This window comes from Alternaria postmessia, assembly GCF_024291825.1.
Source record: "Alternaria postmessia strain BMP 2775 chromosome Unknown scaffold_1, whole genome shotgun sequence".
Lineage (NCBI taxonomy): Eukaryota > Fungi > Ascomycota > Dothideomycetes > Pleosporales > Pleosporaceae > Alternaria > Alternaria postmessia.
In genome coordinates, this window is record NW_026260074.1 from 841557 (window position 1) to 866356 (window position 24800).

The following is a 24800-nucleotide window of genomic DNA, read 5'->3' on the forward strand; positions in this document are numbered from 1 at the left end:
CTGGCGACGCTTGGCGCATACGTGCCGAAAGCGGAGATGCTTGCGAGGGCTGGCCTAAGAAATCGATCACGTGTAGTTACCATCTTAGTATTGAGAGCCCCGCCAGTCTTCTAGGGAAAGGTATGCGGGAAAATATACAATCTATTGCATCGTTGGATTCAAATTTTTCATCCCAATGACGCGCATCAAGACAATTTCCTTCTGCAAAGCATTTCAGATCATCTCCCTCTATCCTGGGAAAGGATAGACAGCAGGGCTCTTATACCCGTTCGTTCCGACGGCCCTTACGCCAAAGATAACATTGTCCTTGCTAAGCGGAAGAACGACTGAGCCGACCTTGCCAACATCGAGCATGCGAGTCCACAAACTTGCTGTAGTGGATCGCCATACAATCTCATAGCCTGCAACATCTGTGCTATTGGAAACTATCCACTTGATGCGCGAATCGTTGTCCAAGACTGTGGTATCGATTGTAACGTTGCGTGGCATCGCAGGAGCCTGAGACAGGGACCAAAGCGTCGCAAGATTGACTTTACCGACACGTGCTGTGAAGTCAAAATCGACAAATTCAATCAAATCGCCGTAAACAGTGCCATTTTCGGTACGCAAATCTTGATGCTGATGAGCGAAGTTCTCGTTAGGCTCTGTGTACCGGATGGCTGGATAACCCGCCTGGAGAAATCCAGTATGGTCGCCTCCGCGCAGGAAGCGATCTAAACGGTAGATGATGGCTACGTTCATGCCGGTGGCATTGTTGGCAGCAACTTCGGCAGAGAAGCGCGCAAGCTCTCGTGCCGGACTATCGTTCTCGCCACCAATTTGGAGGCGTCGTGCTGCAGTGACGTTGTTCTCGGCAGATAGAGGAGGAACACCTTGTGCGAAAGCACGAATAGTATATGGATCTTTCTGACCTCGATCCCCAGTTGAAGAACCAACAATGTCGCAGTTAAGCATACCTTCGACATTGGTGCTGGAGTTCTTGAGGGTTTGTGCGAGATAGGTCGAGCCATATAAGCCTTGTTCTTCGCCAGATACAGCACCAAGAATAATCGTTGATTTCGGCTGATGCTTTGCGAGGACACGCGCGATCTCCATCGCAACTTTTAGCCAAATCAGCCATTGTTCTCCGAATGTGCATCCGATATTAACTTACTGGCAACTCCGCTTGCATCGTCGTTGGCTCCAGGAGAATCGGCTTCATAGTTGAGGACATCCGTAACGCGACTGTCGTAATGTCCAGTCATAACATATACTCTTTCCGGGTTCTCACTTCCTTTGGCAGTTGCTAGCACATTCGAGATGTACACGGGAAAGGGGATTCTGCTGGCCACTCCTTGTAGATAGCTTTGTACTTCGACCGTCATCGTGCCATTGCTCTCCGCGGCATACTTCCGCATCTCAGAAGCTATCCAGTCTCTTGCTGCATCAATCCCGCGCGTCGAACTGTTGAATGTAGCCAGTGTATGGCGGGTTCCGAACGAGACTAACTTGGTGATTGTGGCTTCGATGTTGGCTGGGCTGATCTCGTTCACAATGGCTCGCATCTCATCGTCCGGTACTTGCGGAATCAGCTCCACGCCAACGTTTGATGGAGGCCATGCGGCATTAGCACAGTCGGTGTATGACTCTGCATTGGCTGCCACTGGCAATGGAAGGTCGCGGCCAAAAAGAATCTCATGCGCGCAGGCTGTCGAGAGCAGCGCGCTGCCGAATAGAGCCGATTTGAGGTACATTGTCGATGCGACGAATAGCTAGTTATCCTTCCAGATCTTGCGTTGTGGATTGCCGTCTTATAGTGATGACTAGATGGCTTGTCGCCCAGGACGTGAGACGGCACGCTATAACATGGATCCGCATATCGGAAGCAGCACACAACGAACTTCCCATGCTAGTTAGCATACCGGGTGTACGATAGACGCTGCTCATCATGTTTTGCGATCTCTTTTCGAGATGCACCTGTTCCGCGGCTCGGCAAGCGTTGATACCCAGGCTTGCTACATGCCGACAGGGTAGATGCTTACCAGAATAGGCAGGTGGAATGGAGAAGACGACGTCAACCACGGGACATTGAAAGCTTGAACACGCCAAAGAGAAGCCGATAAGGTGCGGAGCGCTGTGCAATGACTAAAGGGACGAAAGGGATATTGCCACTAGGCAGAGCAGACGGTTGTGGCCTGTGCAGATACATACGTACAGCAGCAGACATGGCTGGGTAGCATAGGCGTCGCAAACACGCGTAGCGATAGAAGCTCGAGAACATTCTAGTCTTCTGTCTTTACAAGACGTCGTATTGTACCAGCAGTCGCGGCATCGTCGAGGAATTCAGGCTAGCAGGGAACGGCTATCTGGGTGCTTAACACTTGGAGACGATATGATGTACTTGTCGAAAGTTACAAGGCCCGGGACATTCACGTGGAGTCTTGGGATGAAGCTGAGATTTATATGCTGCGACGGAGTACCCAGATGTCAAACTCTAGGAAGTGAGAGGGCCTCTAGGTATGCCGCTAGCGCAGACAGGCTAGAGGCTTGGCAATTCACCGAGGTTCCAGCAGTCGAACTTCGCGATGATGCAATGTGTCAAGTCACGAAAGTCTGCCTACAAGGCTGCAACATAACACCAGCTGCTACAAACATCGCGCTAAGACCTAAGCCTAATCGCAGTGCCTTTGACTCGTCGAAACATTGCCGCAACTTTTCAAATCCACAATGGTTTGCTTCCCCGTTCACGTTGGTGCAACACAAGTTCACATCGCACACAGAACGCGCTCTTCAATTCCGCCTTACGGCAGTCGACGTCGATACGAAAAGATCTGGACCAGTTTGCCGACTCGGCCTCGCCATCACCACATCTCCAAGCCCAACTGAACGCGTCGTTGACTTCCTTTGCACGCACCATCGACGATTATGGCAAGCTTGCAAAGCAAGAACCTGTACAGACCAAGGCAGAAAAGGCCCAGGAGCGATTGAAGAACTTCCGAGCTGAACTGGAAGAATACAGGGCCAACTTCAAACGTATTAAGAGCGCAAATGAGGAGATTGTACGTTTCGAACCAGCGTCCTTGGACCCCTAGCTTCGGTGCTGACTAGCAATAGCAAAGTACAGAAGCGCGCACAGAACTGCTAGGCCGCCGTCCGCACAACACAGCTACGCCCGAAAACCCCTACGGACAACCTAATCTCTCCGCCCAACATTCGGCCTTTGCACCCTCCCAACCCTACAACCCCAATGCTCCCTACCGACCGAACCCATACTCTGCTGGCGCACCTCAAGGCGGTGACTATGATCGCGAGGGTCATGTGCTGAGGGAAAACACTTTCTTCAACAAGACGTCTGAGCAGTTAGATGAGTTCCTAGACAGAGGGAGGGCTGTGCTCGGCGACCTGGGCCAGCAGAGGGATATGCTCAAGGGCACACAGAGGCGGCTTTACACCGTTGCAAACACCTTGGGTATTAGTGGTGATACCATACGTATGGTGGAGAGGAGAGCGAAGCAGGATAAGTGGATCTTCTGGGGTGGGGTGGTGGTCTTTTTCCTGTTCTGCTGGCTGGTCATCCACTACTTGAGATGATGGCATAGCTATAGTGAGGTGTACAAGCGCTCGGCATGGTCTCGGACGCTCAGAGAACATTCGAATTAGCGACGCGCATGGAGCATAATGAACATTGCAAGTATCTGTGATACTTTATGCAACAACCGGATACAGTAACGCAGTGGTAAGTTTCTACAGACGCTCACGTCACGTTGAGTCTGGCTAACCGCTCCAGCCACCAACAAAGATACACTGGCATAACTCAACCAGGGAATCAGACACAGCAGTATACATACGATTGGCGCACAATGACGACGACATGAAGTCCCAATTCTTTCGAAGCTCCAAATTCAGATCAAGTAATCGAGCTTTCGGTCTATGTGGTCAATCTTCATGTTCATCTCCTCTTGCTGATACTGCATTTTCTCGACCTCATCGAAGCGTCCGTTTGGCTGAACCCATGGGTATGCGAGTTGAAGTTGGCGATGATAACGATAATGCTGCCGGGGACGACCAACACACAAAAGCCGATCCCGCAAGTATCCAGCTGAATCTTCGAGTATCAGCGGTGCCCTTCTTCGTGGATGGTTGAGCAGCGAGTGGTGTTGCGCTTGCAACATGTATCTCATTATAGTCTTTGCGTGTCGGTCGTAGTACGCAGGCAGCAGCCTGGGCTCGTATGCTCGATCGACGAATCCGAAGAAGCAGCGCAATAGCCCCTTGAGGATCTGGTGGGGTATCAAGTCTCGCAATTCAACGATGCCCATGCACCACTCTCTGAACAGCTCGGGTTCTTCACCGTGAACGATCTCCCAAACAAAACAGCGGAGGAAACTTGCCATAGATTCCGCTAGAGCTTGCGATCGGCTAAGTCGCGCTAAGAGGCAAAAAACCATAAAGTGCTCTCTGCTACGCCGAAGACCTGCGGTATTTGCGACACTTAAGTCCTTCCTAAGACGAAGTTCGATGCTTCTCTGCAGAGTCTTTCCAATAGGAGGGGCGAAAAGAGGGTTCAATTCTAGCTGTGTCATAAAGTCGTCCAAAACTGTTATGATCGTTTCAGCTGTAATGGTACGGTATACCTGGCCATCGAAAATACCGGTCATCTGTCTAACCAGGCCACGGGCGTCAAATCTATTGAAATGGACCAGATGGTGGATTTTTGGAAGCCATCGCTCCAACTCGCTCAGCCGGATTTTGAACAAGCGGCCGCTATCGAGGTGAATGACGCCGATATCCTCCATGAATTAGCCGTGTGGAGTTTGAAGATTTGCAGTACGTATGAAGGGATTCTGAGAATGCTTGGAGGGACTTGTGGTCGCACAGGAACGCCCAAAGATCCTCTCAACGGTTCGCTGATGTCTTTATACATCAAAGGTCGGTGAGCAGCAGGCTGACACGATCCTCTGCGATCGATCGTTGGTCAAGCGGCTGAATTCAAGTGTCGTACATGTTTGCTTCGACAATGCGCGTGGCCGCCTCATAGTATTCTAGCCAATGACTGTCGATACCATGGCTCAGCTTGGCTCAGTATCACTGTGATATGATAGCGCAAATCAGCTTGCTGCCTCCCTCTCACAGGCAGAAAAGAACGGGTTGTATACGCAATAGGTAGGGTAAATCTTTCAATCGGCCGCGGTAGTACACCACTCAATTCGCGTTTGAAAATCCTGAACTTGTAAACCATGGTAGGGAAGGTAGAGGGTGCTCAGTATGCTATATAACGCTTCTACCTAGCAAAACACAAACTATCGAAATTGCAAAGAATACCTAGATGACCATGACGTAGGCCGTCGATGCAACACCTCGCTAAAACGCTCATCTGTCTCCTGAATCATAGAAAGTCTGAAGCCTACCCACTGAAAGACCTTCCAATAATCAATCCGAGCCTCGCATTCCGTGTTGAACCATTTCAACCCTCCCCCTTTGCCAAGATCAGACCCTCAATACTAGCAACCGGGTGCTCGCTGTTTTGATCCGCAGCTAGTCACTACGACAGCCCACCCCAGAACGATAGATTGATCCACTCTATGCTCAGGATCCAAAAGCGCTGCTCTTGATCACTAGTAATAGCTAGCAAGTAGAAGGTCAAGCTTTCCATCGACGTTGTTCAACTTCATGTTCATTTCACTCTGTTGGTACTGAAGGTTGCCGAGCTCCTCGAGATAGTCGTCTCTCGGATAGCCGATAGGTGAAATGACTGGCGAGGTCCAGGCAGAGCTGGGATATGAGGGACTGGCGAGACGCATGTCTGCGTTGTGACGATGTCGAATTGCTGGTAGTGACCGAGCTCTGTGCCCTAGCCATGGCAGTGCTAAGGCGCGAGGGGATCGACGACGATGCATCTCAGCGTATGGAATCATCGCGAGTGCTTCAAGACGCAAATTGGGAGGGCCTTCCATCAATTCCCGGATCTTTTCGAGAGCTTTGCGCCAGTCTCCGTGGTATTGCTGTGACTCCTGCATTAGATACCGCGTTCCTTGCGACCAAAATCGAATCAAGGCTTCAGCAAGGTAGATGGATTGACCCTCTGATGCTAGGTAGGCCAAAACAACGAACATGTGCCGCGATTTTCTAAGGCCCCTGGCCTTCCACACCTCTTGCATGTCTTTCTGCACTTGGTTCATCAGAAAACCAACTACGCGTATCCGTGTCTGGCCTTCCAACGAAACGAGACGATACTCCAGTTGTTTGAAGAATGCGAGCAGCGTGTGTTCAATGTCCTCTCGCGTTATGCCATACCTTCCACCAATGCGGGTGTTGATGTCTTCCACGAGATCACCGTCAAATCCGGACATATACGACAGCTGAGGGAACCAAGCCCGAAAGGTGCTACCGTCCACATTGACCGTATCGAAGCCAACGTTGATCTTCATGTTTTCGATTGCAGAGCTTTGAGTGACGCTAGTGGAGAGGTAATGTGGCCGCAGGCTCGACAGTGGATGCTTTGATTGTTGTTCAGCAAGTTGATTTCGAAAGAAAGCAGTAACCAACCCAGAAATTAGATACTATATACCCATAAAACACCGGTGAGAGCGTCGTTACTTTACATGTGTGCTGACCCGCCGTGAAGGCATTGTTGGAACTCCGCACCACTTCCATGTGCCACAAGGGGATCAAGATGTTTGCTTCCGCGATGACGACGAGAGAACCTCAGAAAGCACGCTGACCCAATCTAACCTTGATTTGAAGCATTATCTATGACACGTCATCTAATGCGTTCGGAAATTGGTTCCAAACTGTGGAAAACCAATCAAGGAGTATGGCCCATACCATTCTCAACGTACACTCGGCGGTCTGCCTTGTGTTACACCCTGATGTAACCTCACTCATATTCGTAACGTACCAACGTCAGCGAGTCTGCGTTGTTGGGCTCATTCTCTTAAGATTCATGGAAACAAGGATTTCTAGATACGTCTTTTCCGTTAATCGATTAGTTAAGATCGGCTAGGAAGCATACAGGATTTCAACAAGAGACAGTGTACATTAGATGTCAAGCGGAGCACTGTGCATCCTCACACGCTCGCTGCGGATAATTTTGATCGCTATCTTTTGCATAATGTGGTTCCACCATTGCTACACTGGCGCACTTGGCTCAAGGTGGCCTTCAAGGCTCGGCGTACTGGCGGTCAGCATGGCTTGAGCTTTACGTGAGCGCGCGCCAATATCGGAGCAAACTATGATACGATGGTGGGCAGACACTTTCACGGCTAGGGGCTGTCCAACGTGATCCAGAGAGTGACTAGTCTACGGTAGGTGCACCCGCCCCGCCAATACAAGGCTATCGCCACTAACCAATCGAACAAGCAAAGCCAGATATCGTACTAGTTAATGCCAGGGCTTTCGACACTGGGGTAGTGATGCGAAATACATCATCTGATCCAGAAGATGTCGCGCCTGCAATAAGCTGATTTCTTGGACACTTCCCGTCTGATTATGCTTAGGAACGGATGCTACGACAACGACTTTACACCCACCATACTCTAATTTATACATTTAAGAGCTATGACATCCGACATGGAGCACCAAGCGTTGTAGAATCACAAAGAGAGCAGTGAAGATCCTGTCGGGTATCATCGTGAGCATAGTGCCAAACTACCTGTCGTTGACTGCACCCATTATCAAGGCTAAATAACTGTGGATGGGACGGCTTCTCATGTAATCAGGGACTGGGATTGTATCCACTTTGAAACAAGACATTTGCGATCGAGTTGATGGCCATACAGAAGTGAAGACTATATTAGTGCCAGCAACTACATTGACGTTGCAGCCAATTTGAACCAAGTTATAGGTACCACATGTATACCAGCACCATGGCTAAGGCTGACGTATCTACTGTGTGATCATGCGCAGTTGGAAAGCCACCTGCCACCACTGAGACGAGAAACCCCTAACCCATAGTGCGGTTTTCTCCTGGCACTGCCATCATGCGGAGGCTGAGGCGATCGCACGATTCCGGAAGTAACCATTAGAGCCGATGACGACAAGCAAGACTCTCATGTGTGGAGGCACTAGCATGCTGCACTGAGAGTCCAACGTACAGCGCATGAGAACAAAACTGCAATCGAAAGAGTCATGTACCAATTCATCTACATATCCAATGATGGGAATCATACAACAAACACCACAACGCTAAACCAAAAGCGCCCTGAATCATACACGGGAGCTACCAGTCTAAGCCTCCAGCGCCCCTCTCTCCACCAGCGAGTATTTGCGCCGCCTTTGCCTTCTCCCCTAACCCACCCTCAAGATGAGAAACCTGCATCCCCTTCCTCCCTTTCAGTTGCAGCCTCTGCAACTTCTTATCTAGAGCAACGAATGGATCTTCCGTCTCGCTCTTCTTGATCTTGAACTTACTTGTACCAAGTACACTGTCCAGCTCCTCTACACTAGGCAACTTGACATACAGCCACCCATCACCGCGCTCCTCAATAGGGAAAACAGCGATGTTGACGCTCTCATCGTTGGCGCATTTTCCTGCGTTGTCGCCCGATAGTTCGTAGTTGCGCTTATGGTACGGGCAGCTGACCCACAGTTTATTGTTGGCAAGATCGTCGCCGATAAGACCGTCGGAGAGGACGAAAGCACGCTTGTGCGGGCACATCTGCTGAGTACAATAGTACTTGCCACGGACCTTGAAGACAGCGAGTTGGGTGTCGCCGCGCTTGATGGCCTTACTATCACCCGTGTCGGCGTCTTTGAACTCTTCGGCTTTGACGAGGGGTTGCCAAGACAATTCTGTCCATTTTGTGCCACGGAAGTCTTCTGTGATCGAGTCTTTAGGCCAGTAGGATGGGCGTTCTTGACCACGCTCTTGGGTGGGTTCAATGGTGTCAACGATGGTCTCGGAAGTGTTTGCGAATTGTGAGAACCAGGAGCGCTTCTTGGGATCCTTGAGAACTTCGGTCCATTCGCAGAAGAAGGTACCAACAAGGTCTTCCATTTGCTTCTCTAGGTCTGCGCAGATGCCTAGCTTGTCTTCGAGGATGACCTCCTGTAGGTACTTGATGCCGCCGGGTAGGTTCTCCATCCAGCGCGCTGTCCGTTGAAGCTTGTCGGCTGTGCGAATGTAGAAAGACAGGTAGCGGTCGAGAATGGGCACTACATCATCCGGTGGGACGTCCTTGGCGAGAAGTTCCGAGTGTCGAGGCTTCGCACCACCGTTGCCACCTACGAAGATGTTGAAACCCTTCTCAGTAGCGATGAGACCAAAGTCCTTGTTCTGTGCCTCGGCGCATTCACGTACGCAACCAGATACTCCACCCTTGATCTTGTGAGGCCCACGGATGGACTTGTAGCGCTCTTCTAGACGCACTGCCATACCAACACTGTCGCCGATACCGAATCGGCACCACGTGGTTCCGACACATGACTTGACTGTTCTTAATGACTTGGCGTATGCGTGACCCGACTCCATTCCACCATCAATGAGTTCTTGCCAAATATCAGGAAGGTCTTGTTTCCGCGCACCAAACATATCGATACGCTGACCGCCCGTAATCTTGGTGTAGAGGTTGTACTTCTTCGCAACGGTACCGATAATGATGAGCTTTTCTGGGGTAATCTCACCGCCAGAAACTCGGGGAACGACGGAGAACGTGCCGTTCCGCTGGATGTTGGCCAGGAATCTGTCGTTCGTATCTTGCAGACCTCTGTTGTTGACCTCCAGTAGATGTTTGTTGTACAGCGAAGCGACAATGTTTCCAATAGTCGGCTTGCAGGCTTCGCAGCCCAGGGAATTCGTATCTTTTCCGGCTTCCTTCATGACAGCGGCAAAGTCCTTCAAGCCCTTCACATAGATGATGTTGAAGAGATCAGCGCGGGAGTACTCGAAGTGTGGGCAAAGATGGTTCTTGACCTCGTTACCCATAGAAGCCATGGTCTTGTTGAAGATTGTTTGCACAAGTGGCATGCAACCTCCACATCCGGTGCCGGCTTTGGTGCATGACTTGACGTCGCCGATGCTTTTGCATGTTCCGTCCTTGGTAGCATTGACTACATCGTCTTTGGTGACGTTGTGGCATGAGCAAATCTGTGTGTCGCCAGATAGATCTGAACCGTCATCATCGCCCTTCTGTGCACCCACGATAAGCTCGCTTGGCGCCATCTCCAGCTGCTTCTGGTTCTTCACCAGCGGCACGAGCTTGATGTAGTCTTTCGTATCACCGATCATCATGCCACCCAACAAGTATTTCCCGTCCATGGTAAACAGATATTTTTTGTACACCTGCTGGAACGGGTCCTTGTAGGTCAGCGCCTTGACAGGTGGTGGTGCCGGCCCATCCGTCAGGTTCTTGACGCGATCTCTCGGCGTGGCTCCGTTGGTCTCCTTTTTCTCGGCTCGTTGCCGTCCAGGCATATTCCTCGGCCCATCGCGGTCTGCGAAGAAGTCACCGAAACTTGCCACTTCAACACCAAGCAACTTGAGCTTAGTGCTAAGATCGGGAGCTTTGAATTTCCGGGGCGCGTGCGCTTTCGCTTGAGTGAGATTGAAGGCCAGGACGTCTGCCATCTCAACACCGGGAGCGATGAGGCCGAACGTTTGGTTCTCCCAACTGGCACATTCGCCTACAGCGTAGATGTCAGTTTGCGAGGTTGCTAGGTCGGGTCCGACCACAATGCCACCTCCTCGATCAGCACATTTGATGCCTGCTTTACGGGCGAGCTCGTCTCGTGATTTGATACCAATCTGTCAGAGTCAGTTTCCGCTGCTGGTTCAGAATTCAGGAGTACTTACCGCAAAGCATATACAAGAGCACTCCATCTCGTCACCATCCTCAAAGACAACTCCCTTGACGAAGTTATCCTCTGTGGTCAGGATCTTGCCCACTCTCTTGCTTAACATAACGTCCAGGCCTAGAGCTCGGACCTGCTCAACAACCATACCACCAGCATCCCCATCCAGTTGTCTTGACAAGACCCATCGATTCCGCTCAATGAGCTTCACTTTTGCGAAGTCTTCAAGGTCCATCATTGCATGTGCAGCTTCCAAACCTAGTAGACCACCACCTACGACCGCGCCTGTAGTACCTTTCCTTGTTGAGGAGAATTCAATCAGTCTTTGAAGGTCCTCTATTGTGCGGTATACGAAAACACCGTTTGCGTCGTGGCCGGGTGTATGTCGAGGAAGAAGGGCGTCGGATCCTGTTGCTAGTACCAAGATATCGTAGGGTACTGTTTCGCCGGATGAAGTCTTGACGTTCTTTCCGGCGGAGTCGATCTCGGTAACGAGGGTGTTGAGGTGATAGTTCAATGAACCTTCTGGCATCGACGCATACTACACCGGGGTTAGCTATAAACGCCTTCTCTTGAATGTGCTAGAACATACCCATTCCTTGGGGTTAAGATATAAGTTCTCAACTTGCCGATGTTGGAAAAAGCTTGTCAAACCGACCCGGTTGTACGCAAGATGTGGTTCCTCGCCAATAACTACAACATCATACTCTCTCCGCTTAACGTCATACTTCATGAGTTTCTCGCTTGGACAAAGTCAGTGTCTTCTTCTTGTTCAGCTCAAAAGACGATTGACTCACATGAACGCTATGCCCACCATACCCAATCCAACAACCACGATCTTCTTCCGTGGATGTTGATCGTTGATCTCGCCCTTCTTCTCTAAATCAGCTACCTTCTCAGGCAGCTTGTTGGCTTCCGCATCGTTCCATTCTGCATTGGAGATGTTTCCGTCCTTCGATCCCCATGTTGCTGTGATATGGCGGTCGCCGGGTGGTGAGTGTGATTCGCCGGATGAGGGCTCGATGCCTTGTGTGACGATTGGCTCCGTCTCGGCCATGGTGTGGTTTGAGGCCGCCGAAGCCTTGGGTATCTAAATGCTACAATGAAAAAGGTTATGTGTGAAGCAATTCGTCGTACTAGTACACTCAATCAAGAGGGCACAAGATGATACCGCAGTCAGTAAGCATAGACTGTTTACTCCAAGAGGTGTAGGAAACAAGACTTGAGAGGAAAAGAATATGCAGAAGACAAGAGACAGCTCTAACGAGTAAGATCGATACCTAGTTGATAGACCTCAATACCTGCAAGCTACAACTCCGTGGCACGACATCTCCCGCAAGCTCACCCAACACGCTTCATCTCTCCCGCGCCAACCCTCGCGCCACAATGAGCATAGATAGCCCAACTACCGATCGAACCACTCATCTCCAATCACGCGTGCCCCGCGGTGTTTACGGAAATGCATCGTGACGCAGCGGGGTTCTATGGTCCCCCCATGCCCATGCACTGGGCCTGCAGAGCGCATCCTAGCTCCCGTTCCGCGGCATGCTGTCAGAAGGCATGTGAAAGCGACAAGGGTACAAGAGCGCGTCCAGTCAAACAATTGACATTTCTCATTATCGTACAGAAATGCTGCAGGCACGAAGTTCTCCGTGGAGATTAGAAGAGTTCGCGTGATGTGGGCTCTCTGTGGAGACGCGTCGAGTGGCTGGACGTTCCTTATCGCAAGCTAGGCGGCTTGGCGACAAGGGTCCCGGCTCGCTTCGTTATCAGGATTATCTTTCACGGAGATGCGTTTTGGTGTTGCTAGGTTTCCGGCAGATGTCATTATACAGGTGATGTTTCGTTTGACGGTGATATGAAGGGCAGGATCGAGATGGAGGAATGGAGTGCCATGTCATCGTTAACTAGTGCTCGTTTCTCGCAACGAGCTAGGACCTAGGACGCAATGTCGCTAGGTGCCATACTTGTGCCGCTCTACCATTGGGAATCTAGGAAGCTGATCACCTAGATATGCTGTATGGCTCGAGTTAAATTCGTTGCGCGTTATTCTATGAGCCATGGCCCTATATACAATAAGGAAGTCGAAATATGTGTATCCAGATGCTGTCCCCCAACTCCAGACGTTATGAACGAAGATGCCGAAATCCTGAGCTGCCTTTAGAAATGAGCATATTAGAAGAACATCAACTCCTCGTCGCTCCAGCCCTGCTCATTTAACGCCTTGTGTGCAGCCTTCTCCAAAGCCTCCGGTCCGCAAATAAGCACCAAGCTCTCACCCTCATCTTTCACGCAATGTTCTTGCAGCAACGGCGCACCAATGCGCCCCCTCAAGCCTTGCCAGTCCTCTGGCCCTTGTGTCAACGTATACAGCAACTTGCACCTCTCTGCATTATCCTTCGCAAAGTTATCCAGGTCCTCTCTGCACAAAATGTCCTCGACCAAGCGGTTGCCGTTGAGAACAGTGCAATGTGTGGTATCCTCTTTATCCTGCATGACAGCGCGCAAGACTTGGAAGATAGGCGTGATACCACTGCCACCACAAACCATGAAAAAGCGCTTCACTCTCCTCTCTTTGCCATTGACAGCGCAGAGGCCACGACCAAGGTATTCAAACTTGCCGATCGGGCCTTTAAAATCGACCCAATGGCCCGTAGGAATAGAATCGAGTGCTTTCGTCATCTTGCCACCAGCACGGCCGGGAGTATCGGCGTAGACTTTGATCAAAACGTCGCAGAATCCCTTCTGTGTCGTTTGGCTGATGGGTGTGTAAGAGCGGATTATGGCCTCGCGGGTCACGGGGTCGCGGAGACGGATCATGAGATGTTGGCCGGTGGGAAGACCAAGGGCTTGGTCTTCGTGGTCGAGTTTGAAGCGGAAGATGCGTGTGTCCCAAGAGACCTTCTTCTTAGAGTACAGGAGTGTTTTGCGCCATGTGCGGGAGTCAAGGAAGCTAGGCCGCGGCTCGTTGGATTCTTGGACGTGTTCGCCTTCTGCTAGGACTTTACGAGATGCTTCGTCGAGAGTGCCGATGTGGTAGTCTGGCATCATGGCTTTGGCTGTCTCGCTATCTGCTTATTGTTAGCCGTCATCGTCGGACTCCATGTTGCTGCGAAACTCACGGATTGCCATAAACTCGTCAGTGGCATCTAGGCCTGCAGCGCTGATAATGCTCTGCGCACCACCTGGATGACCTTCCAAGAAAGCAGTACCGTCGTAGACTTCGCCGTTGACCACGAACCATGGATTCTCGGCCTTGTCATGTTTCCGCAACTCATCGATCTCAATGATCTTGTCGACACTATCCTTTGTCATCTTGATCTCCTTTGCCTCCTCGATAGCAGCATGCTCCGGCTCTTCGCCGCCAATCTTCTCACCCCAGTATCCGTTTGTGAGATTTCCGCCAACCTTTTTGACGCGCTCCATCCAGCCACCAGGCATTAGTGCGGGTTGTGTGGGATGCTCGAAGCGGAGAGTATTGTCTTCTTTGTGTATGACAATTCGAAACCAAGGGTTGTTCATCATGCCCAGCACACTCCAGTACATATCCCTTGGCTGAACACACATCGCTTCGTCCATCACCCGCACCACAATGTCATCAGCCTCTTTTAGCTCGGCGGTGGCGATCTCTAGGTTCCAGAAACACCAGCAGAAGCTCGTCTCACGCCAATCCATGTCCAGTCTTCCACCGTAGAGTTGTCGGTCTTCAAATGCCCTGTACTTGTCTTCTGCGTAGTCGATCTTTGCGAGTCGCCATGTCTTTCCCTTATCCAGAGAAAGTTCGCAGCGTGTTACACGTCGTCCACCACCACTATAGGCATAGCCGCGGACGTTGTACGATTCAGGACTCGAAGAGAGGGTTAGCTTCTCTTCATGTGCAGGGCATGCAATGGCTGAATTGGGCGACAGGTCATAGATGGCGTAGCGATCGTCCATCCACCATTTCGCATTCTTGGCTGCCTCGTCTGGGTCGACTGTCGTAGGGAGTACGCGGTTATCGTAGATGTGATACCAGTTATCGCTAGGCTCAGCCGTGATGATCAGCTTCTTCAGCCACTTCACACTTCGACCACCAATCTGACCCGGTATCACAGCTCTTAACGGCTTGCCATGATCAGGTTTTAGCATCTCGCCATTCATTTTATGCGCCAACATGATACCCCGATTTGGGTCCATGACCCAGTTGAGCTTGACGGAAGTGCCATAGTATCCGTTAGGCTGTGCATAGTGTTAGACCTCGTATGTTGACCATCGACATGTGACTTACAAGTTTGTCAGCACCTTCCATGCACACGTATTTCGCTTTTCGCAATGGTTTCGCTCGCTCGATAATGTCTTTCATGACCACACCAGTAAATAGTGCTGTTGAAACACCTGCTGGGCCCCATGAGAAGCCCTTGCTCTTCCTCACTACATTCTGCTCTTTCCGCCTGTTACCAGCACAGACCAAAGTGACAGGATATGTGACGTTTTCGTATTCTTCCAGCAACTGTCGTAGAGTAATTTTGAGGGGATTTGCTACTAGACTATACGAGATTTAGATTCATGATGTCATTCTACACTTGGACGATAACATACCCTTCGACCGAGAATTCCCAATCCAGACACTCGGCGTCATGTACCTCCGGGACTGCACCATGGTTTCGCACATAGAACAGTTCTGGGCTGGTCAGGAAACCCTCATTGAATAGGTCTGTCAATGGTGCTTCGGTGTTGAAAGGGTGAACGCCCGTTAGCCGGATTAGTCTCGGATCTCGTGGCACATGCGCATCTGGTGTAGGCTTGTCGACATCCAGAACTTGCGGTGGGGTATTCGCTGGTGGTGGAAGCGGAAAATCTGGTTCTGACGTCGAAGTGGTGGACTTGCTGTCATCTCCGTCTACCGTCTCTGGCGGCGATGGCGGTAATTGTATCGACTTTGAAGCAGCATGTGGCTGTGGTTGGTGTTGATTTGCAGGAGGTATGGGTACTCCCGCCTTGTTCTGAGTCGCTACGCTCATGATGCGTGACTAAGAGATGCGGTACTGGAACTTGGGATGGATTCAGTGGATGGGTATGGTGCTTGCACTAAACGGGACGACTCTTCCAACCGAAAAGTTACGACAGGTTCATCAAATTCTGCTGGTGCTGCGAAAAGGGTATTGGTAAAGAAAGCAATAGACGACACGATGCTGAGACTCCAAATAGGTTTGAATCGGACAAAAGGCAGGAGTTGCAATCGGGGGTATCTGGAATTGCAGATACTAAGTCAAACCCAACGTGTTCTAAGAATGTAGTGGCACCCTTCAATCAGCTAGTGGGACCAGTCAACGTTGTAGTCAACGTCAGTCGCTAAATGGTAATACCGCGGAAACTCTACCTCGATCTGTGGGGAAATCCTCGAATCATGCATTCCGTCATCATCCTAGCTCTCATCGAACGCCAGGCTCTGATCATCTCGAATTACTTTACACACTCGCATGCGACCTTATCTTTGACGTTCGTATTGGGGATAGCGCACGATATGTGTGGCAAGGGAGTAAGCGGGCCTTGATGCCACTAAGAAATGTTCCTGGCCGGACCGGGTAGGCTGGATTTGGTGTGGGGGCTCGGCTTTCCCATGTAGATCCGGCATCTTTCCAGCGGAGATGTCAACACATGAACAAATTATCTCTCTGTGGAGATGCTTGACCTGCACAATCTTTGACACATCTTGAAATGCTGTAGTCGCCAACATCGTGCAAATTACTGGAACTTTATAGTGCTTACGGGGCGAAGTTCTGTGAGACCAATCTCTCGTGTAGACTGTGCATGCGACCATTGCGAACAGCCAGCCGAGGACAAAGTTGTGATCATCGTCCTTTCGTGCAACGCCAAAGGCCTCGGAGAAGCCTCGGTTGACCTTTTGTCGTATGCGAAACAGACGGGTCGAAAATAAGCATTTCCGGAGAGACTGGGTGGTGTACTAGATTTCGGTGCTTGAGGCTGAATATCTCCGCGGTCCCAAGGGAGCTGCGCGCGCTTGCCGAGACTAGCCACCTGGCGCAGTCTGAGCCTCTAAATTATTCCCGCAACACCTCAGTCGTGTTTAGAGAAACATACTTTTGCCGGACATGTGCAAAGACCTAGCTGTTCACCCAACAAGCTTTTCCTTGAGCGTTTGACCTTGCTCCAAAGGCCCAACTTTTACTTGTCCCTGGAGTCGTTGCTGTATCGTCTCTGCGCGAGCTTTCATGCGCTGTTCGGTCCTTTCCTTTACACTGGCTTTGGCATATCGACCCTTGACTCCATGTTTAAGACGCGTGATCATATCACCCGCTTTGCCCTTGCTGAGATCCTCTGGTTTCAATTGGTCTTCTCGTGGGCGAAATTTGTTGAGGAAGTCAACTTGAGCTTGTGATGCACGACCCCGACGCCATGGCTGATGCTTTGAGATGTAGAAGTGTTTAAAAGCTTCACTCGCGTACGTATCAGCTGCGTGGACAACGTGATCAAAAGAGTCTCCTTCTGCGATGACACGCGGTGTGCCATAGGGACTTTTGACGATCTTACTCATCGGGAGCTTCCAGTAATACCTCGCTCTAAAGTGACCTTCAATGTCGTCGGATGGCTCAATGACTAAGTAGTTGCCAGTGTTGCCAGTGAGGACGTACTTTCCATCGCCAACACCGACCCAAGCATTCTGGCTAATGTTACGTATGTATTGATCGGCGGAAGTGTCTGCTATTAGATCGTGTACAGAGTCATACTCGGTGAAGGAGATAGTGCCAGGTAACTTCTTCGCAACCGTTCTCTTCTTGAGGTCAGAAGCCTCCTGTTCACGTTGCTTTTCAGATTGCTTCATCTCTTTGAGCTTCGTCATGGCTCTGGTGTCTGCTTCGTCAATGATTTCACTTGGATCAAGGCCGAACAATGTAGGTGTTGACACTACTCCAGTGCTCAGTGCGGCGACCATGTCGATGATGTGGCAATTCTGCTTTCCCTTATGTAAACGCATACCACGTCCGATCATCTGGACAAGAAGATTTCGAGACTTTGTGGGGCGAGCTAGCAGCACGCAATCAATATTAGGAATATCCGTTCCTTCTGTAAAGACACCACAGTTTAGCAGCACCGGAAACTCGCCGTTCCTGAAAGCGTCGATGCGCGCGCTGCGGATCTTTGCTGGCGTGTCACCGGTGACAAATTGAGCATTAATCCCGGATGCCCGGAATCTAGCGGTAAGGTCGGTGACATGGCTAAGGTCAACACAGAAGATGAGAGTCGAGTGCCGGTCCCTTGCCTTGGCTAGCCATGTCTTTACAACGAGATCGTTGGTTTCCTCGGTGTTGATTACCGTAGAGAGGGCGCCGGTCTGAAAGTCGCCACCGACGCCAGAGCCCACTTTGGTCAAGTCGGCCTTGATCTCGACAGTGGTAAAGACAACATCAGAAAGCCAATTTTCGTCAATCATGTCTACGTAGTCGCGGTGGTAGACGATGTGGTCGATGGCAGACCCAAGCTTCCTGCCGTCGAAGCGTGAGAAGGTAGCCGAGACGCCGACTAGGGCAGGAGCCTTTGTTTGAGTCCAGTCAGCTTGATGTCTCAATCCAAAGTGCTCCAAGACATCGAGATATGTCTGGCTGACGATGTGGTGTGCCTCGTCTACCAGTACAAGCTTGTACCGTGGGGGGTCAAACTTATTCAACCGTTCCCCCGATGTGATGCTCTGTATGGAGGCGACGGTGATGTCGGCGGCACCCGAGGCCTGATTGTTGCCCATTTCGATGTCTACATGCTTATCGGGGTATGCGAGACTGCAATGGCGGGCGGCTTGCTCGACGAGTTCGCGGCGATGGGCGAGAATGAGCGTCTGAGAAGCGTCGCCATTGGCGGGTATGCGATCGATGAGGTGGGTGAATATGACGGTTTTGCCCGAGCCGGTTGCCAGAGAGACACCGAGACGTTTGTGTCCGGCATTGAGGTAGGAAAGGACAGCTTGTACGCAGTCTTCCTGATACTCGCGTAGTTGGATCTTGGGCGGCGGCGGCGGCGGTGGTGCTGGCGAGCTGGCAACCACGTTCCGGGGTCTCTTTGATCTTGTTGAAGCATGTCGGCTTGTTGCATGAACAGGCGTGTAGCCTACTCGCCTGCAGTGTCTCAACGCATGTTGGGCGAGAGGGAACATCAAGACGCGCTCCAGGGTTGCGTGGAAGCGAAGATGTCGCGAAGTCACGATGCATGACGCAGGTCCAAGGCGGGCTGCTTCGTGTGGTAGGCCGAGGCCGAGCCCCACCCAAAATGTTTCCAGCCGTCTTCATCCAGTCTTCACCTCTTCACCCTTCACTATGGCCGCTATATGCGCGCGCATGCATGACTCGAATCAGCACATATGCCACAGAGGTACAGAATACGCGTCTAACCCACCGCATCCGCCATGAGTTCCGCGTCCGACTACAAGCATTCCGAACCGTCTGAAGATTCTAGCCATGAAAGCTCGCAACCGCCTACAGTGTCTCACACACCGCAGAAGCGACGCCGCCTAGAGTCGATCGATCCTGCCCGTGTACGCAAATACTATCTCGAGGGAAAGTACAACGACGCCTACCGCGTGCTGTTCAACGAGGACGTGAACCGAGCGGCGGCGCGCTTCGAGACGCACTCCGAGAACTTCCAATACTACAACAGGCAGATTGGTGCATCAAACTGGTCGCCAAGGGAACAGGCCGTCTTCTTTGGGGCTCTTGAGCGACTAGGAAAGGACGACATTGCCGGTATAGCAGGTGCTATCGGCACCAAGAGCATACCAGAGACGCAGGAGCTACTTTTACTGCTCCACGATGCTGCCACAAAGCAGGGCGATGCCAAGTTGACGCTTCGCCATGTCCCCGCGGCCATCGAAGTGAGCGACGAGTGCAACGAGCAGCTGCACGTTGCGGCCGAGGCTTTGGCCTGGTTCCAGGAGGTCTTCGAGGCAAATCAGGAGCGAGACAGGTTCGGCGACCACTGGCTAATCACGCCTGCGGTAGCCGACAAGATCGAGAGCGCACTCGACGTCCGCAATCTGCGAGCCACAACATCACCGCTTGCGAGCGAGTCAGAGCCAGAACCTTCACGAAGGGGTGGCAGAGTAATCATAGGGTACTTACAACCTACTGACGATAAAGATGAGTGTGCTGACATGTTCCAGAGCATGTACTTCATGCAAAAAGTTCAAGCAAAAGTGCGATCGAGCAACACCATGCGCCAACTGCGTGCGACGAAATACGGGCGAATGTATCTACCCAGAGCAATCTATCAAACCCGATACGGGCGATCAGTTTGACAAGAGATCGAAAAAGCCCAATCCCAAGGCTGGTATCCTCCAAGACATTCCCGAAGCCGGTCTACTACAGCCACAGGTTATGCTCACCCTCTCCAAGACACTGTTCATGAACCGCTCGCCTACAATACCCTCGCCCTGGCCACACTGGTCTGAATACACCTCTGAGTTTGCTCAAGAACCAAGCATCTATCGTAGCGCCTTCAACGATCTCCACACCCTGGTGGTCTCCGTTACCAAGCGGCTCGTACAGACGGCTATTATACAAGCAACTTCACGTCTTCGAGCACAAAGACAGCGAGTAAAAGGCGGTGTCCCCCTAATAAAGCGAAGAGACGCCTTGACTGCTATCGATGTTGTAGGCATGCCACGGAACAGTCAGGAGAGATGGCGAGGAGTAGCCAGACGATGTGCGTTGAGAGTGTACGAAGGCAAATGGTCACGTTACCGACGTAATAAAACCAGACGAGAGGTGCCGTGGGACGAATTCGAGCGAATTATGGCCCCAGTTGAGCCGTCAGCAGAGCTCTCGACCACAGACGCAGAGATGTCCGGTAATGACAACGCCGGTTTTAGTGCAAGAGCAAAGCGGAGCGGAACACCACTTCCTATGGATCAGCTTGGGCTATCGGATTCCGACGATGAATCACTCCTCGAAGATAGCGCACCTCCTTCCCGAAGCACATCCCAGCCCAGAAATACTGTAGACCAGCTTGCAAATTCACCACCGGCCACGGATTCTGAGAAGCATGGACCCCAAAAGTTGACATTGGCCGACTTTGATCGAGAGACAAGTCGAAAAGAGGAACAAAATCTCTGGAAAATGCTTGGTCTTGAGCCAGTCATCAAAGCTGAAGAAACGAACATCGATCGAGATAGCGACGAGGAAGATCTAGATGAAGATGAAAAGATTAGAACAGTGCCCGATAGTTGGCGCTCTTGGACAAGTTGTCGTGCCGAATGGGAGGAACTCGGCACACCTCCACCTGAATTTGCCTTTCTGGCAAACCAGAAACCTCTTGACGTCCCGCCTATTCTTCAAGGAGACACTTCAGACACCACCGAGTCTACCTCCGACAGTGACACTAATGCGCCGACGCGAAGGCCCAAGCCTCAGAGTAAGCCGTCAATCCAACGAACGATCGAATTGCATACCCGTGGCACTCACGCTTATGCTGCTCTGCAAGGACGAAGCTCAGAGCCTGTCAGATCTACAAGCCGAACCAGCTCTCAGGACAATGACATCAGCGACGAAAATGCAGACGTCCGTAGACTACCTCGACCGCCCATCGAACTTATTAGGAAGGAATCACCAATTTCGGAACTAAACGATGATCCGAGCGACAGCAGCGAACAGCTGACGCAGTCGATTGGAATCAAGAGTACGCCAGTTCCTATCGCATCATCAAGCGATGAAGGAAGTGATATCGAGATGGAGCAGCCCATACAGTCGATTGAACCCCGCAATGATCCGTTGCATGCAGTGTTGCCTTACGACGAGCCGAAAGAAATGGATTGGGGGTCGTTCATCGACTAGTTCTTACCGTATCTAATCACATCCTAAATTCAAGTCCATCTTGTTTAAACGAGCGACATGCCTTGTGTAAGCTGGAGTTATTGAGATGTAGTATGCAATGTCGAGTTACATGACTTGACACCACGTACTGGAGAGCAAACGTCCACTTCAGCCGTTTGTTGAGTCACTCACCCATATTCCTATTTTATCGTATGTTCCCATCCACTCGAATGCTCGCACGTCATACTCTTTAGTAAGTCCTCTTGTATGGTCAGTGACTGCCAATGCGCTAATGGAGCCAGCATGCACATTGGTGACACACCCAGTGAGCAGGCGGGTGAATTGTACATTACACCTAAGAACGGGTCAAGCTCGATGTCAAATCAGTACTAGGCGCCACCACTGTCACCGAAAGACCACGACCAGTCCCTTCACTACAGCTATGATGCCGGACGCACCAATGCTAGACAGAACAACACATTTCACTGCTCAAACATTGATGCATTTGGTCCACTTCTCCACAGCCCCAGACTTGCATAAGATTCCTCCTCTGACCTTTCTATTCTCTAACCATACCACAACTTGAATAGAGTCTCATCACCTTGACTTTACTTTACCAACTTCCAACTTCCAACCCCACTAGTCCTCAGATTTCCAACATGAACTTCTTCACAACCATCCTGATGGTCCTAGCCGCCCTCGCTTCTCTCACGATGGCTAATTCTGATCACAAGGAGCCAGGAAAAGACCCAAGTAAGGAGCCGAGCTGTGGCGCTCCCTTTTGTAAGCGGGCTGAGGCTCTGGCTCGAGCCAAGGCTTCTGTCCTCGCTGAGCATGAAGCAAAGATGGCGGCTATTGCTATGCTTACTGCTACTTCCCATGTCGCGGGTTCTGAAGCAAGCAGTCTGGCTGACTAGCTGAGATGGATGACGGGTAAGTCATGGTTCTCGTGAGATGACCAAGTGTTTGGCTTACTGGCAACAGTCTGATGGTGTCCATTACGATGTCGGCTCTGAGGGCAATGCCCTGGGAATGAGGATATTTGTGGAGCATCACGATCTCTCTTGGGGTTTGATTCGTCTTGGGCGGAGCCTCACTTAAGGCGATGTACTGGAATCAGCTTTGGTCGATGGTAATTTGACTTGACTGGCGGCTATATCGGCTCTTTCGGGTGGAGCCTTCAATATGTGTATGGAGCTATAAGTAGCGATTTTACGGAACGATGAATGTCCAATAGCTCACATTTGACACCCTCGTCATAAGATGTTTCTTACCACTTGAAATCCGAATACTGATAAATCTCCGGTCGTAAAGACGATAGGCTGGCGCGGTGGTAAACAACGACTGGCTTAATCACGGCGATTCTTTGATCGATCTGCCGTCGTTCAGGCAAGGTCCCCTGCTCTGTGATGAGTCGGACTCGCGCATGTCCCATTTGAAAGACTGTCTGTTTTGATTGATGGGAAGCACAGTGAGTCTCATGTGCCGTTCCGAATATGTTCAACCTTAGTATCAATCCTATGCATACAACTCCACTCGTCCAAGTAGAGTTCCTGCACCAGATTGACACTACCAAACCACTTCTCGCCCAGTCCAGCGCCTGGCAGATCTGGATTGAGCTTGAGTTCCTTAGTATTGCCAGTCGCTGCCCCATATTGTTCAAAATGCTTCAACGAGTCGATGGCCCATATCATTTGCTCGTCGTCGCGGTAATGCTCCTTCAGCCTTGCGCGCCTGATGTCCTTCCGTATCTCAGCTTCGGCGGTCGACCAGGGCGGTGGGTAATCGGAGGGCATGAGCTTGTCACCCTTCTTGAGCCGCGCATTGTTGGCTTGCATCTTCTTCGCCGTCTTGATATGCCACTCGTCTTTCAAGACACGGAGTCGTTCTCGTTCGCGGAAGAAGAGCTGTAGCATGCTCTTCCAGTCGAATTCGATCTCGCGGGCTGCAACATCAATGCTGAGGCCTGGCAACTCGGTATCGTTCACCAAATTCCCAATGCTGATTGTGTAATTGGGCATCTCAGCCTTCCAGTTCTTCACATTCTCTTCCCATCGACGTGTGACTTTATGATAGTGCTCGCGATCTTTCTTTCCTTGCCCTTTCTCCGAGCCAATATCTGGTCGCTCATCTTTGAACCAAGCCACAGTCTTATCTTTGCCTTTGCCGCGTCGCGCGAGCCTTGTAGACACCTCCGGCCGCTTACTCTTCCCACCCAGGTTGTACTTTTCGAGTTGAAAGTCTATGTGTATTTCCTTGAGGAAGTGTTCGCCGAATGCATGCTCGACGCACGCGCGGAGTGTTGGAGAGACGCGTCGGACGACGTTCCAAAGGTGGGCAAGGTCGGTATGATAGCGGAAGACGTTGATCCACACCTCAGCCGGTAGAGATGGACAGCATGTTTCGCGTGCAGTAACACGGCGTGGAGCTTTCGAAGCCATTAGGACTTTGTCGCCAGGGGCCTTTGAGCTACATGATGCTTCAACCACTACCAGTCTTGTGCGAGCCGCGTTGAAGCCCAAGTTCGCGAGTAATGCCAATGACGTAAGCTGACCTCACATGACTCTAGCATCGCCGAAGCTCCCTCCTTCCCCCAATGCTTCATGCATAGGCTTCGCTGACAGGATATCAGGCTAATAATGCTGACGTCTGCAAAAGACAAGCTACATACGCCAAACATGCGATTAACTCAGCCTTGCACTCTAGACTTTGCATGCTAGTAAAGAAAGAAGCCTACTGCCCGTTGCTTGAAGTTTCCGTACTTACCACTTGACCAAACACCTTCCTACTCGACTACGGCCTGTACCAGCTACTTGTCACCGTCTTGTCTCCGAAACTGATCTTGCCTTGACACACGTCCGCATGTCTTTCGTACGGTTGTCCGGCCTGTATGTTATGTGCATTCTTTTCTTTCGTATTCCCACTCAAGCTTCGAACGACACAGCCACATATACAACCAAACACACAGGATGGCATAATGGCCCAGCGGAGCGCACCACAATGATGATACTTTGGAGCTGCTTGACAACCATCTCCGCCTGTACTTGGACCTTCCTTAGCCTTCCGGGAGCAAGACGAAAGGCTATGCGAACACACATGGGCGTGCTTCTTGCCCAACCCAGGATGAAGAGGCAATATGCGCAATTTTCACTACGGTGACCAAACGTATCTAGCAAATAGGTATTATACCATCAGCTTAGTTGACTGTAAGGCTATACTCACAGGCACCTAACGCAT

At 51.1% G+C, this 24800-nt stretch overlaps 9 protein-coding genes across 9 annotated transcripts; 2 read left to right on the forward strand and 7 right to left on the reverse strand.

The window, feature by feature from the left end:
• Positions 1–228: 228 nt before the first annotated feature.
• J4E82_000299 (uncharacterized protein) lies at positions 229–1733 on the reverse strand (the record flags this gene model as incomplete). The annotated part of the gene is made up of 2 exons (XM_051726620.1): positions 229–1100; positions 1154–1733. 2 exons carry the CDS (start codon positions 1731–1733, stop codon positions 229–231), a joined length of 1452 nt encoding a protein of 483 aa, XP_051593802.1.
• A 973-nt stretch (positions 1734–2706) lies between these two features.
• J4E82_000300 (uncharacterized protein) lies at positions 2707–3570 on the forward strand (the record flags this gene model as incomplete). The annotated part of the gene is made up of 3 exons (XM_051726621.1): positions 2707–2709; positions 2760–3038; positions 3094–3570. 3 exons carry the CDS (start codon positions 2707–2709, stop codon positions 3568–3570), a joined length of 759 nt encoding a protein of 252 aa, XP_051593803.1.
• Positions 3571–3881: 311 nt separating this feature from the next.
• On the reverse strand, positions 3882–4775 carry J4E82_000301 (uncharacterized protein; the record flags this gene model as incomplete). The annotated part of the gene is made up of 1 exon (XM_051726622.1): positions 3882–4775. One exon carries the CDS (start codon positions 4773–4775, stop codon positions 3882–3884), a length of 894 nt encoding a protein of 297 aa, XP_051593804.1.
• An 819-nt stretch (positions 4776–5594) lies between these two features.
• J4E82_000302 (uncharacterized protein) lies at positions 5595–6407 on the reverse strand (the record flags this gene model as incomplete). Its single annotated transcript, XM_051726623.1, has 1 exon — positions 5595–6407. One exon carries the CDS (start codon positions 6405–6407, stop codon positions 5595–5597), a length of 813 nt encoding a protein of 270 aa, XP_051593805.1.
• Positions 6408–8197: 1790 nt separating this feature from the next.
• On the reverse strand, positions 8198–11824 carry J4E82_000303 (uncharacterized protein; the record flags this gene model as incomplete). Its single annotated transcript, XM_051726624.1, has 4 exons — positions 8198–10720; positions 10769–11308; positions 11360–11510; positions 11565–11824. The coding sequence occupies 4 exons, from the start codon at positions 11822–11824 to the stop codon at positions 8198–8200; spliced, it is 3474 nt and encodes a 1157-aa protein (XP_051593806.1).
• A 1118-nt stretch (positions 11825–12942) lies between these two features.
• Positions 12943–15767, reverse strand: J4E82_000304 (uncharacterized protein; the record flags this gene model as incomplete). The annotated part of the gene is made up of 4 exons (XM_051726625.1): positions 12943–13838; positions 13890–14985; positions 15035–15293; positions 15346–15767. The coding sequence occupies 4 exons, from the start codon at positions 15765–15767 to the stop codon at positions 12943–12945; spliced, it is 2673 nt and encodes an 890-aa protein (XP_051593807.1).
• Positions 15768–16879: 1112 nt separating this feature from the next.
• On the reverse strand, positions 16880–18913 carry J4E82_000305 (uncharacterized protein; the record flags this gene model as incomplete). Its single annotated transcript, XM_051726626.1, has 1 exon — positions 16880–18913. One exon carries the CDS (start codon positions 18911–18913, stop codon positions 16880–16882), a length of 2034 nt encoding a protein of 677 aa, XP_051593808.1.
• Positions 18914–19162: 249 nt separating this feature from the next.
• J4E82_000306 (uncharacterized protein) lies at positions 19163–21584 on the forward strand (the record flags this gene model as incomplete). Its single annotated transcript, XM_051726627.1, has 2 exons — positions 19163–19866; positions 19916–21584. 2 exons carry the CDS (start codon positions 19163–19165, stop codon positions 21582–21584), a joined length of 2373 nt encoding a protein of 790 aa, XP_051593809.1.
• Positions 21585–23041: 1457 nt separating this feature from the next.
• J4E82_000307 (uncharacterized protein) lies at positions 23042–24004 on the reverse strand (the record flags this gene model as incomplete). Its single annotated transcript, XM_051726628.1, has 1 exon — positions 23042–24004. The coding sequence occupies one exon, from the start codon at positions 24002–24004 to the stop codon at positions 23042–23044; it is 963 nt and encodes a 320-aa protein (XP_051593810.1).
• Positions 24005–24800: the final 796 nt, after the last annotated feature.